The following is a 13,407-nucleotide window of genomic DNA, read 5'->3' as shown; positions in this document are numbered from 1 at the left end:
AGCCCAAGGAAAATGAACTCAGTTTGCAATCGCAGCCTACCTGAAAGGATGTTCCCTCTCTTCCCCCAATGAGAAAAGCAACCTGGGCGTTTATGGTGCGTTTTCCTGCAGAAATGTCTATTAGGAACTACATTCAAATAGTGAATTCCCCATTGCTGTGTAACTAAATTTCCTTTTACTTGACTTAATAGAGCCTGATGCATTTTACAAAAATCTAATTTAATGTAATTTAATCTCAAATCCCCCACTGATTTTGCAGTAGATTTATTTGTGATCACGGTGACAAAGCAATTTCGTATTCACTCTTCATCATATGCTGCTGACATGAGATGAGACAATTATCTCCTGCCCCTCCTTCCCCCCTGACTTCTGATTGCCCTATTTTTCTGGAGCACTAATAGAAATCAGAAAGCAGGCAGCGTCTGGAAAATCAACATGAAACCTCCAGCTTCTTGCTGAGGGGGTCCGACAATTCCCAGGGTCCAAGTCAGCCATGCCCTAAGCAGAGCACGAGACAGCGGGAAGCTGCATGCTCACACCGGTGCCAGACAAGCCCTCCTGAGCCGCACACTACGATTTGCTTGAGGCTCCTCTGGAAATCCCTAAGTGGGATTAAAAAGAATCTGAGCGGTATTTCTGTGTCTGTGTGAAGGGAGTTTATGCTGTCCCTCGCTGTATGTGTCAGGGCTGACAGTGCCAGCATTCCCACGGCTTTATGAGACTGCTCCCTGGTGCTGCTGCCATGCTAAAACGACAAGGACCAACGCGTTGGCTGGGAGAGCAAGACAAGGACCTGTGGCAGGACAGGGACCTCTGAATGAACTGGAAATGGCAAGAGATGGACTTTCATCCCTCCCCCAGAACAACGGTCAGGACAGCGTTAGCCCTGGAGAACGCGTTTCAAGCAGCCTTCCACCTCAGGGAGCCCTCCTGAGATGACTGGAGATGTGGAGGCGGCTGTGACATCTCTGCTGTAGGGGGACCTGGGAAAGCTGCTTTCCTCCCACGCTGCCTTGTCTCCTGCCTCTTTGGCTCTGTGTCCCTCGGGATCTGACTGCCTGATGATCAGACAGCAGTGACTGGTAAGAACAGTCCCCTCCCTACCCTGAGCCCAAGAAGAGCAGAAGACGCACTGTGTGAACTATTACCAGGGCTTGGTGTTTCACCTGCACCGCTGACTCGGACTTCATGGTCTCCTGACTTCTGTAGGGTGCTCTGCTCTCCGGGGCCACCGCGCCTCCCCTGCTCCCGCTGGTGGCCGAGGTGGTTGCTCCTCTGGACATCTCCAACTCGATCTCAGCATCCATCTCAGCATCCTCCTTGGCCTCCTTGTTGCTCTCCTCCAGATGCTTCATCAGCACTGCCACCACTACATTGACTAGGACGAACTGTGCGATGAGGACAAAGGTGACGAAGTAGACAGGAGAGATAACAGGCAGGTAACTGAGGCAGTGCTTGTCTTCCCGAGTGCATTCCCGGAGAGTGTCCTGCAACAGAGGGGCAGAGGTGAGGGATTAATAAGGGCTGGGGCTCTGCTTGGGCTCAAAATACAGAAACATGAAATATAACCTGCTGAGGACTGAAAAGCATGTAATTACACATCCTAGACACAATAGGTACAACAAAATGGATAGAAGAAAATATGGACAGCATGAATTACACCAACTACAAAGAGGAGGATGGTGTTACATCCCAAAGGCAGAGAGCGCAGAATACATGGTTATTCCTCTCAGACATAAGAACCGGCACAATTTTCACAAAGTATTATAAATATGTTAAAAAGAATGAAGTTTCAGGTTGGACGAGACTTAGGACAAATTATCCCTTGAAAATGCACTTGACTTTTAAATGGGAAAGTTTAATTTTCATGTTTTAAAAGGAAACCTTCTTTGTTTTCGCACAAGAGGTGCCTAAATTTCTCTGAAATCTATATATCTACGGACAGAAGAAAGTACCCAGAGGTCGCACACACCTTCATGATACCATTCCAGTTGTCTCCTGTTGACACCCTGAAGAGGGTGAGAAAGGCCATGCCGAAGTTGGTGAAAGTTGCGTGCCGGCTCAGACCTTCACAAGGATTTTCTTCACTGCAGTCTGCAGGAGAGAGAAGCAGAAGGACGTCAGTGAAGTCATGTTTGCCAGTGCTTATTCAGAGCAGCCCCCCAAACCTGGTGGTGAGACCCCGAGATAGGCCACACTGATACACGGCATCAGGGAGGACTGCTAAGCGGTGATCTCACGGTGGCCTGCAACTACGGAAGGGCAGCTGCAGAGATCATGTGGCCAAGCTCTTCTCAGTGGAGGCTATAATGGAGAGCAACACACTGTGGCTTAGGAGGTCCAGGCTGGACATTAGGAAAGTTGTTTTCATCTGGAGGGCCCAACAAAAGCCCTGGGAGAGGTCACCGCAGAGGTTTTTGTTGGAAGATTTCAAGATTTCGCTAGGCAAAGCCACAGGAACTCTGAGCTAGTAATGGGGCTTCAAGTGTGAGGCTGGGTGGGGGCCTCCAGAGGCCTCTGCCACCAACATTTCTGTGATTCTCTTGACTTTACCCCAACAGGCAGAGCCAACACAAAGAGATATAAAAGGAGGTGGAAATAAGCAGACTTGCTGGGCTGTCTCAACAAATGCTGCTCTACAGTATCCTTTGTCTGTTATCCTCTTGATTATGTCCTTGTCTTGATTATTTTTCACAGGGTATATATGCCATGAGAGATATTTCACTGAGATAAAGTGAAGCAATTTGACATTTTTCCCCTGAGAATTAATATACTAATGAAGGTAAATTGAACATATGAAACCTCGCTCTTTCCATAAAACACAGGCTCATTAAATATTCATTAGGACAGACAGCAATGTCTCTTGCTAGGGCATTTCACTATTGGTTATTTATTTCAGCGGCAAATAGGAAGGAAAACCAAGAAAGCGAAAAAACCCTACAAATGACTAGTCTTGGGGGAGCACGCGCTGGTGGTTCTCGGGGCTGAGATGGACCAGCAGCGATCGCGTGAAAGAAGTGAAAGTATTTCCCTGTTAAATCAGGATGGGAAGTGGTGTGCTGACTGCCTGCAGTTTGCCCCAGACGAGACCGGGGCTTTCCCAGTCACTGACCACACGCTGTGGTTACCTGGGGCTGGCATTGGCAAGGTGTGTGCGTGGAAACACAAAAAGGATTCAGAGCAGCAGAAGGTGCCTCTGTGAATAGGGCATTTTTCACCTTTGTGGCTGAAGCAATACATAACTATATATCTAGGTATGTAATAAAACCCCCGCAGTATTTAATTTGGGGTAGATGCAGAACTATTTTTTTTTCCAGAATTTGTTGAAGACTGAAAAATAATTTGTCTTTAGTTGAAAGAAATATTCTGCTTTCAGGCATTTGTAATCCGAGCAGAGGGCTGGACTCATAAAGGGGATTAATGGCAGCCATAAAATCACCGTGGAGTAAGGGCCCTTCTGATGCTCTTGAAGCCCTAATTGGGATGCAAACATTGAGAAGGCAGACACATCTCCTTTCAACAGTGTGTTTAAAGGCAGTGACTGCCTTGGCCTGGCTAAGCTGGGCAGGGTAGGGCTACAGCGTTTTCTCTCGGACTCCACCTGATTTTCTTTTTAGTGGTGGACACATTCATGATCAGCTAACGCAGTATTCTCAAGCTGGAGAAATAGATGATGCTGGACAATCAGGAACCAGTAGATGCTTTCTGATTTATGTAGAAAGGGGAAGGTGACGCTGAGAAGAACAATGGACAGACAAGATTTGGGCAGCTGGAAGAGCAATGTCAGCCAAGCGCAGAAAACTAATGGAGTGTGGTGGAAGCTCCGAGGAGGGACATGTTTATGGTGGCATCTCTCCAGCACGAATCTGACTACCATCCAGCTTTGCAGACTCATGTTCTGTCTTAAGTAGCAAGCTTCCATCTTTGTGAACATATCCATGCTGGACAATTATATTTAAACAGTTCCTGTACAGCCAAGGAGGGCGTTGGACAAATCTCTAAATGTGTGTGTGTGTGTGTGTGTGTGTGTGCACGTTAGACAGGTTCTGTATTACATCCTCATGTGTCATCTGTGACCCTGAGATCAAGAGAAAACTTTAATCTTCAGACCATGAGCTGTGAAGCTAAGGAAGGCCCAAGAACGAGCGAGAGAAGAAAGGAAACAGCTAGATACCAAATAAACATCAACCGGATGAAATAAATCGTGTCAGGCACATTACTCACCTAGCTTGCCAAACAATTCCACTCCCAGGGCAGCATAGATAAAAAACAGGAGCATAAAAAGTAGGCCAAGGTTCCCTACCTACACAAGGAGAAAGCAGAACAAGGGTCAGGCAAGTTGAGGTCATGAATAAAATTGCTCCATCACATTTTAAACACAAGAAAAAGAGGGACTGGTGACCAGCGGCTAATTATCATCTCCTCTGGCTTCCAACAATCTGGTCTCCTTTCAACATTCTGCTTTAATAGACCCAGAGAAGTCTCCCGTGTGGGGGAAGGAGGAGATGCTCCCAGGTGCAAAGCAGTCTCTCTGGCTGGTGCCTCTCCATCACCCTTCCACTTACCCGGGATGCTGCCTTCATCTGTAACTCGGCCAACCCGTAGCTGTAGCCCCAGCGACACTTAGCACTGCACTTCAGTGCATTGGTAGTTTAAGTGACCTGGTGCTCTGGTGTGAGTTTTAAGAGCCTTTCCCTTCTGTTTGCCAGGTTTGAGACAGAGCAGGAAGGCTGAGGGTTTCAAGACAGTGACAAGACACGTCTCAAGCCACAAGAGGAATTGCCTTGTTTTCAAAGGTTTCGCTGGCCTGGAGGGCTTTCAGAAAAGGAACATATGCTCCAGTAAGACGTAAAGCTCTCCTAGCCTTGCCACTTTACAGATATTTCTCAACAATGACTGCCTGAATTTTAGCTTTCAATGTCTCAAAAGAAAAAGCCTTATTCCACATACCAACATTTAAATGCAGGCGCCTTGCAGTTCAAACTCTGCGTGGTGTGCTACTATTAGGTATGAACACGCACTGCAAGGTGGCGGAAGGGGATGCTAATAGAAGTGCAATGATGCTAAAGGGAACACAGAGGCTCTCGATGACAGTGGCATCACAGACTTATCTGCACTTGAGTCAATCGCTATATTGGGTCAAAGCCTTTAAAACATCTCAAAGAGCAGATTTTTTTGTGATTCAGGCAGAGAACACGAAGGCAGAGTAACCTGACCAGCTAACCACCTGCATTTTACCCGCAACTAACTCCGGTCACATTTATCTTTCCTGCCACTTTTGAATGCCTGTGTGTATCGTCTGGTAACAGAGGGAGCATGATTGAGTTCTCCAATTAGACACAGTGTCACAAGCATCATTTTATCTCTAAATAAAAATGAACTAGGTGGTGATTCAGGTAGTCAGGCTGAGGGATTCATGATCTCCAAGGTATCTTCTAGTGAACTCTACAGTTTGAGAGAGCTTTCTTCTCTGAGGCAGCACAGCCACAGTGTTGCTGGGTATTTTGACCACGCTGCTTAATTTCATTAGAAAAGGTATCGGTATGATGCGTGTTATCATAAAATTAACACAGCTATCGCTTATGAAGTAGAGTTTTTTTTGTAGTAAAGAAGTGGGAATAGTCAAATCACCCAGTGGAGACTGTAATTGCTATGAAGCCTAAACTGGCTACTACGCATGGATCTTTACAATTCCACTAACGTTATTACCATACTCCAGGGAATAATAGAGATAATACGGTGATGTGGATGGCTGCTCTGGATTATTTCATCTGCATGTACTGTCTCCTGGAATAATGTTTCCTAACTTATGTCTGCTGGACCACTGGTGGTTTGTAAGACATTAGAAGGCAGTCTGCAAAATGACTGCAAATTAGAAAACACAGGATAACAGGCCCACAAGCAAATGCACACACATGCTGCCAGGGAGGCAAATGAGCAAATAATTAAAGAGAAGAAAAATAAAAGTGATAAACAAGTTTTCTAGGTCGAGTGTAAATTAAAGCCTGATGTTGCAGCACTGCAGAAGAGGGTCTTGGAATTTTTTCAAAGCAGCCTATAAGCTTGAACATTTTACTGCTATTTTAATGCCTAATAAATCAGCCTGCAAACTTCTGGCATTGATGAAATTCCAAAGCATTTAGGCTAACATCAAAGTTATTACCAGGTTATCAGTCAAAACTAATCTATCTCTCAACATGCAAAGCGTGTTATGAGCTGACATTTGCTCATAAACAATTTGCCTACGATCTAATGTGCATTTGTAAGGGATCCCATATTTAAGATCGTGACTAATTACATTACTGAACCAACACGTCTCACAACTAGTCCTTCAAAGACCAGTTTACACTCATGCGTTTGCTGTATAGGCTCAAGGCATCCCAGCCATAGGCATGCTCGAAAAATGCTAACAGAAGCATGCTTGCTAATGCGCTGTTTGCTGGTGGCTAAGGTTGCACGTGCCCTTGGCTGAGAGCAGACACAGGGGCAGTTCCAAAGCTCAGCCGATGCACAGGATCTCTTGGGAAGTGACTGAATGTCTGACAGATGTGGGAACATGACTACATAAAAGAGAGATGTAGGAGACGGCAGCAAGTCAAAGATTCTGGGATGGATGACGGTATGACCTTTACCGTTAAACTCCGTCCCAACTTGTATCTAGACAGCCAGAGCTGCTCTGGAGTGTCAGCTAAGAAACAGGTTGCTCCTAATGTGCACAAGAACAACCTGCTGCTGTGACCACCCCCTGCAGATGTAGCATCCACATGGATATGTGCAGGCAGTTGGTGGCTTGTGAGGTTGGAGAGCGCATGATTTTCTCTGCAGCCCACAAACGCTTGATGCTCAAGAGAATGTGGCTGAGCAGTGCCAGATTTAGTATTTTGTCAGTGCTAGCCCATGACTCTCAGGCATGTGTCCCTCAGGAAAGGAAAGGAAGGTCCTCTTCAGCCCATGTCCTTCACTAACCCTGAGCACAGAGAAGGACCCAAGGCACGTTCTCAGAGATGGGCTGAGGTGACGACGGCGAGGTCAGCCAGCGGCTGCTGAGTAGCGGAGAAGGCAGACTGGTTGTGTGTCTGTGACCTCGAGTGAGTCATTCCTCTCCTGTAACTCAACGTTCCCATTTGTAATACCCTTGCGGATAGGTAATTAATGTCTCTAAAGCACTTTGAGATCTACTGAGACCAGATAAGAAAAAGATCGTGCATGAATCATGCTGCTGGGAGGAACGGGAGGGGGCAGGAGCACATCCAGGCACTTTTCTCCAGCAGCCAAAGGCTGGGATGCCTGTGCCGGGCTCTGCATCAGGGACAGAGATCCAGCTCTGGTCAGTAACCTCATCTTTGGCAGCCGGTCACCCAGGCAGGCTCTGAGAAGTGGTTCTGCTCTAGCAGCACTGAACAGGTCAGCCCATGCTCTCTTTATCTGTCAGACTCCCCCTGACTTGGGCTGAGGCCTTTGGCTGGGCAGAGAAAACTACAGATAAGGCCTGTCTGGCAGCCAGGGGCTATCCATCATTTGCTGTGGCTCCAGTGTTGAGGGGAGCCTGTGGCCTGTAGGGAATGAAGCAGAGATGAAGAACATCTCCAAGATGTTCTTGGTGCCCTAAAGTACCTCAGAGAAGGTATAAGAGAAGGCAGACACTGGTGAGTATCTGCGATTCCTCCTAGACCTTCACTTTCTGGCATCCTGGCTGTCTTATACTGCTGGCAAAACTGTCTGTGTGCCTGCGACAGAGGCACACAGTGCCTTCACCACAACACATCCCAGCTGGATCTGTGATCTACCATTGCGAAAGCCCAGGAATAACCCTACTCAGCGGCAAGGAAAGTGACTGTCCTCTCCACACACCCAGCAAACCCCTTCTCCCACTGCCCCTGCATGACCTGGGGAGGCTGTCTCTACTTTAGCTCTTGTGGACATCGCCATTAGTTTATTTGCCTCAATTTATGTGAGACTGTTAAGCACCACTGCACGCCCCATCAGAGTTCAACCTCTGACCTATGCCGCTAAGTAAGAAGCCCATATCTGCAGGCAACTGGGATGCAAAGCGACCATGCCAGGTTGTGTTAGCTTCATATGCGAATGTGTTGCATTGATCATGTACCACAGGAGACCGGCCCCTTGGGCACCATCACTCCTCTTGCACTGTCAGCTGTGTGATTCTACCCAATTCCCTCTAGATCCTGCCGGCCTCTACTCTCCCTGCTCTGGGAGACGCACTTGTGAAATACATGTCTTCTGCTGCCCCACTCCTGCAATGGCTGGCTGAAGCACACTACAGTTCCTCTTGTGCCTCTTCCTGCTCTGACATCAATTATTTCTGCATCACTGGCCCACACCTTGGCATTTCAGTTGTCCATGCAGGCAACGCACACAGCTCCCTGGGATGCCTGTCAAGAGCAATTTTGCATAAAACTAAGTCCCTGCCAATCCTTCCCAAGGACACGAGTCCTACTCATCTTCCTTCCAGCACTCTCCAGCCAAAGCAATAAGCCTGGCAGCAGGAAAACACAGTCTAATTTATGCACTAGACCCAAGAGAAAATGAACACATTTGTCTGCTTGGAAAACGTAGGCCATCTGTGTGAATTCCAGGACTAGTGGAAAGGGACAGACAGACAACCTTGGAGGCTAAAGTCATCTCATTGGTGCAACCACAAGGCCACCAGCTGAACTCAATGAGTTTCCCTTTCAGTGTATCCACTCAGCCCCACGGAGACCAGTGCTAACAGCCAGCAGAATGGTGGTTTCTTTACCTAACGATTTCTGCTTCACAACTCAAATCTCTCAGGCATCTCTGCACTTCTTTCCAGTGTGCAGCGTAGCACCCCCTTATCTTCCAGAATCTGCATCTGCAACGTTTGCTGGTAAGACGTTTCTATTCTTGCTCTGTGAGATTCACAATCACTGTGGGTTTTCAGCGTCCGGCAAAAGTAGGCTATTGTTTACGTCTCGTAACTGTTGTTACAGAACGCTAGATAACCTCTTCAAGAGCTGAAGGTGGGATAAGCACAGGAATTATAGCTCCATGAAGAGTTAAACTCCTGGAGAGGAGCAAACTACAGACTCTGTCCTTCAGGGCACTGACAGAACGAGGAGTTCTTCACTTATTTCTTGGCACAGAGTCCATCTGGGGGGAGTTCCAAGCTTTGAAGACAAAGAGGAGGTATACTGTACAGTTCTGCATTTAATTAATGTGCCATCTACAGACCACGTGAGAAAGAAGAAGGAAAAAGAACTCAGATCTTCTGATAGGAAAGTTCCACACTTTACTATTGTTGACTCTGCAGAGCCAGGATGACAACTGGACTGGATTCCACTTTGTCCTCTCTATCAGGAAGAGCACTGGCAGCTTAGCACTGACTGCAGGTTTTCTTACTGGCAAGTGGTATTAGAAGTGCTGTGCAGGCTGAGCTGGGCTGCTCAGTATGATGGATTCACTTACACAATGAGCATTTCAACTCAGCCAAATGTAAAGTTAGAAATCCAAAAGCGAAGTGCAGGGCATGCGACAGAAAGGGAGAATTGTACTTTGGGAAGCAGGGGATGTGAAAAGGACTAAAGGATTATCATCAAATAGGAGTCTTATGGAGCAGACATTGCTTACAAAACCGATGCAGCCACCAGATGTATAAGCAAGGGAATATTCAGCGGAAGCATAAAAGTGCTATAATTCATTACATAGCCTTAATGGGTCCAGAGCTCATAAAGAAGAGGAAAACATTTGAAACAGGTCTTGAAAACCTGCTTCATACTGAGCCATTAAAGGATTTCAATGTTCTTCTGTTTGCCAGACTACAAGAGATTATTTTATCTCTTATTGCTCCAAAAAGGAGAAGTTCTAGAAGAAAAAAAGCAAAATTACATGCAATGAAAAAACAAACTTGGCTAATTCAGACTTAAAACAGCAGATTTTTTTAGCAGAAAGAGTAAACATATACTGGAAGAATGTATTTCATCAATAGGGGATGGCTGATTCCCTAACACTTTGCATCCTTAAAGCAAGACCAGGTGGCTTTTAAAAGACTTGTTGAGGTTCAGTGCAGAACTGTGTGGTTTGTGTCATGCGAGAAGCAGGCCTCTGCGATCACAGGGGAGTTTCTGGTCTGTGAATGGCAGCACTGAATTGGCTTAATTAGGACTGGCAGTGTCTAAGTGATGAAGTCAATGCTGGTCACGCTAGCCTGACTCTTTTTAGCCGCTCCGTTTAAAACAGTGGATCGATCTGTTTCAAATTTACACCAGTGTAGCTGATTTTAGCACTTCATGTTTTGAAGTCCATGACAGATTTTGTTCGTCCTCCAAAAGGGTATGCCATGAGGGTGCACCTTCAGAGCTGAGGCTGGCAGTGCCTTTCCAGGTGACCACGACCCCACTACTAGTTCAACCTCTTGGTCAACCAGCTGTGAAACAGGAAAACTTGGATTCCTGTTCAAAAAGCAGATACTGCCTCGAGACTGCACAGCAGTGGGTAAAAGAGCCAGCGCTGCACAAGCACAGATGGCCTATGGCAGGAACGTGATGATCGATTCACACCATCCCAAACATTTCCTGGGACTACGAGGGCATAGAGGTGGTGGGCAAAGAAGGTGCCATTTTGAGATCTTTCCCTGACCATTCTTTCTGCCTCTTTTGCCTCTCCTTATTTGTTCTCTTCTACTCCATCTCATTTTTTTCAGAGACATGGTGGAGAAGATGATCTCTGAACTGGTAGACATGAGATTACCAGACAAGGAGGATGCAGCAGGGTAGGAAGCCTTCCTGCATCGAAAACAGCAGCTCAACATCAGTCTGAAGTTCCAGAAGAGGAGACTAAGCCTGTACTGTGACTGCTTCAAACTTGAATCAAAATGCTAAGATTTCCCCAAGTCTGAGGATAGTTGGTTCTGTGAATGTTACTCAAGCTATATCTGCTGCTGAATAAAAACAAATAAGAAGCTGATGAAAATCATCAAAAGAGAGAGAAAGAAAGTGTATTGCAATGCAATGACAATACCTTGTCATGGTAAGCCCATAAATGGACATTCTACATACACAAGGCAAAGAATTTCCCCAAAACCTTAATGAATAAACATCAAATTCATTTTTCTTGTCACTTAGCAGACATATTCAATGACGATTTTCCAGCTGTGGTTTTAGGCTGCTACATTAATTGGGGTAGGAACCGTTCCCCTGCCTTTGAAATGAAAGCTGTAGCTTTATGAAGAATGATTAGTGTTGGAGAGGTCTTCCCAACCTTCCCTTCTCATTTTCTGGATTTCACTGGATGACAAAATGGCATTTTTATCTGCGCAAGATCTGCTTGGAATATCCCTGGGCATTTCCCTTTAAAAGAGACTTTCTTTTGAATGTAAACTGCAAAAAAACCCCAAGGAAATAAAAAACCTGGCCTGCAGCCATCCTATTGTTTGGGGGGGGGGAGAGAAAACACGGGGAAAGAGAAAATATGCTCTGTAATCACAATGCTTTCGAAAAAAAAAAAAAAAAAAAGACACAAATCAAATGCTTTCTTGAAATGCCAAAACAGGGGTCAGGTTGATAAATTCCATGCTTTAGTCTCAGCCAAAATCCATCACTGAAAAGGAAATATGAATACCAAGGGGCAAATGTCTCAGCTTAGAAACATCTTTATGGCAGTGATGAAAAGTAAATGGGTCTTTCCAAGAAAAAGAAATTCCCCTTGTTTTTCAGTTCATTTTGAATAGATCATGGGCTTCTTTGTACTTAGCAACTAACTCGGAGGGGTATATTTGGGTTATTACATGTACTAGTTCTCCTGATTCTCATATGGCCACTCATGTTCTGGAAGAGATGTCTACACAGTGTCTGCTTTTCAAATAAATGGATCCATAAAAAAGGGGTCCCAGCAACCGAACATTTGAAGGATCCTATCAAATGTCATTAAGACTGGCAGGATCATTGTTCCTCTTGAAGCTCATGAGAATATGGTGATTTGAAATCCCGCTTTAAGCTTTTAACACTCAGAAACATCCTCCCTATTTGCCTTTTAAAGTCTGCGAGCTGCCAATAAACATGGTTGCTCCTGTCTCACAAAGAAAACTACCGAGCTGGAGGCTGCCTACTTGCAGTGCTTTCACCAACAGCTTTCTCTGCCTATCCTTCTGTTTCCTGAACTTGCCAGTGAAATCTACGCTTTATAAAAGCTCTGCCTATAGCAATTGGCTCTCTGTTAACTCTTTTTCCATCATTCTGGTTCTCCCATCTAACACACACTATGTGAGCAGGATGTGCCATGCAAAACTCTGCTACCAAGGCACTGGTGGCAGCAGACAAAGCTGATATCCTTCTCAGGTGGCTTCTAGTGCCCACCAAACATGATGGAGAGCTGTCTCCAGGCCCAAAAGGCATAGTCCACCAAGGGGAACAAGCTGGGCGTGGATGAAGTCTGGGGGCTTACCTGGGGAAGTGCTTGTACCACTGTGTCCAGGAGAGCTCGCATCCCGGTGGCCATTTTAAGCAGTTTCAGCACTACAATGAGAATCAAATCCTGGTCAGCAGGGCTGGGAAATATTTCAAGCAAAAGCCATAAAGGAAATGTAGCTTCAGATCTTGTAGGGAGGGTTTACATCTCTCTTGCATCTATTCATACAGATGCCAAGCTCACTGCATCCTGGCACAGCCCACAGAACATCCGAATGTCCTGACTGCTTCCCACACCAATTAATGTTAAGGACATCAGTAAAACAGATCAAAAGCCAGAACCCCAGCGTGCCCTAGCAGGGAAATGGGAAAGTGATGGGGAGACACTTCATCAGTGAAGAGCATCATCTCCATCTCCGATCTTCCCTTTTCCACAGCTTCCCGCTGTTACCTGGCATCAATATAAAAGGTCTGCGATCCCAGGTTTGAATTAGAGACCAATCTAAGATGCCACTGGAAACACTCATGAAACCCCACCTTGTTTGTCTCTGAAATGATGTTTTGCAGCCTCATCACCTAACTGTTCCAAGTCAAACTGAAAAACAGCAGACTAGAAGAATAAACGGCCAAACCATTTCCTGACATGTCTGGAGTGAGGGTTGGACACCTATGGAGCAGGCCGTACCTCTTGCTATTCTCAGCACCCGCATGATGCGTATTATTGTGGGGTTGATGGGCAGCGCAGCGTTCATCTCAATTTCCTCCAGCGTGATTCCCACAATTGATAAGAGAACTATGGCCAAATCCAGCTGATTCCACCTAAGAGACAAAGAGAGGAAGGACAGAAGAATTAATCATACATGGACAGACACCCAAGAGTAGAGAATTATCTGTTAATAACAAGCACAAGTAAATCCCAAATGCCTCTCCTCTCTCGTATCTGGGTTCACGATCTTCTATGTGGTAGGAAATCAACTCACTGCAGATGGCACAAGACGGCCTCTGAGCCACAGGCTGCTGTAGC

The 13,407-nt window shown here is 46.0% G+C and overlaps 1 protein-coding gene across 2 annotated transcripts in view; it reads right to left on the bottom strand.

The window, feature by feature from the left end:
- Window positions 1-13,407, bottom strand: part of CACNA1H (calcium voltage-gated channel subunit alpha1 H) — a 125,590-nt gene that overhangs the window by 10,201 nt on the left and 101,982 nt on the right. For both annotated transcript variants that reach the window (XM_063342723.1, XM_063342724.1), the window contains 5 exons: window positions 13,069-13,202; window positions 12,421-12,491; window positions 4,225-4,303; window positions 1,973-2,094; window positions 1,149-1,487 (listed from right to left, as the gene is read on the bottom strand). In XM_063342723.1, coding sequence (XP_063198793.1) covers window positions 1,149-1,487; window positions 1,973-2,094; window positions 4,225-4,303; window positions 12,421-12,491; window positions 13,069-13,202 — 745 coding nt within the window. The remainder of the gene's footprint in view (window positions 1-1,148; window positions 1,488-1,972; window positions 2,095-4,224; window positions 4,304-12,420; window positions 12,492-13,068; window positions 13,203-13,407) is intronic.

Source organism: Chroicocephalus ridibundus, chromosome 8 (genome assembly GCF_963924245.1).
Source record: "Chroicocephalus ridibundus chromosome 8, bChrRid1.1, whole genome shotgun sequence".
NCBI lineage: Eukaryota > Metazoa > Chordata > Aves > Charadriiformes > Laridae > Chroicocephalus > Chroicocephalus ridibundus.
The sequence above is the reverse complement of the archived record's forward strand: the minus strand, read 5'-3'. Positions and strand labels throughout refer to the sequence as shown.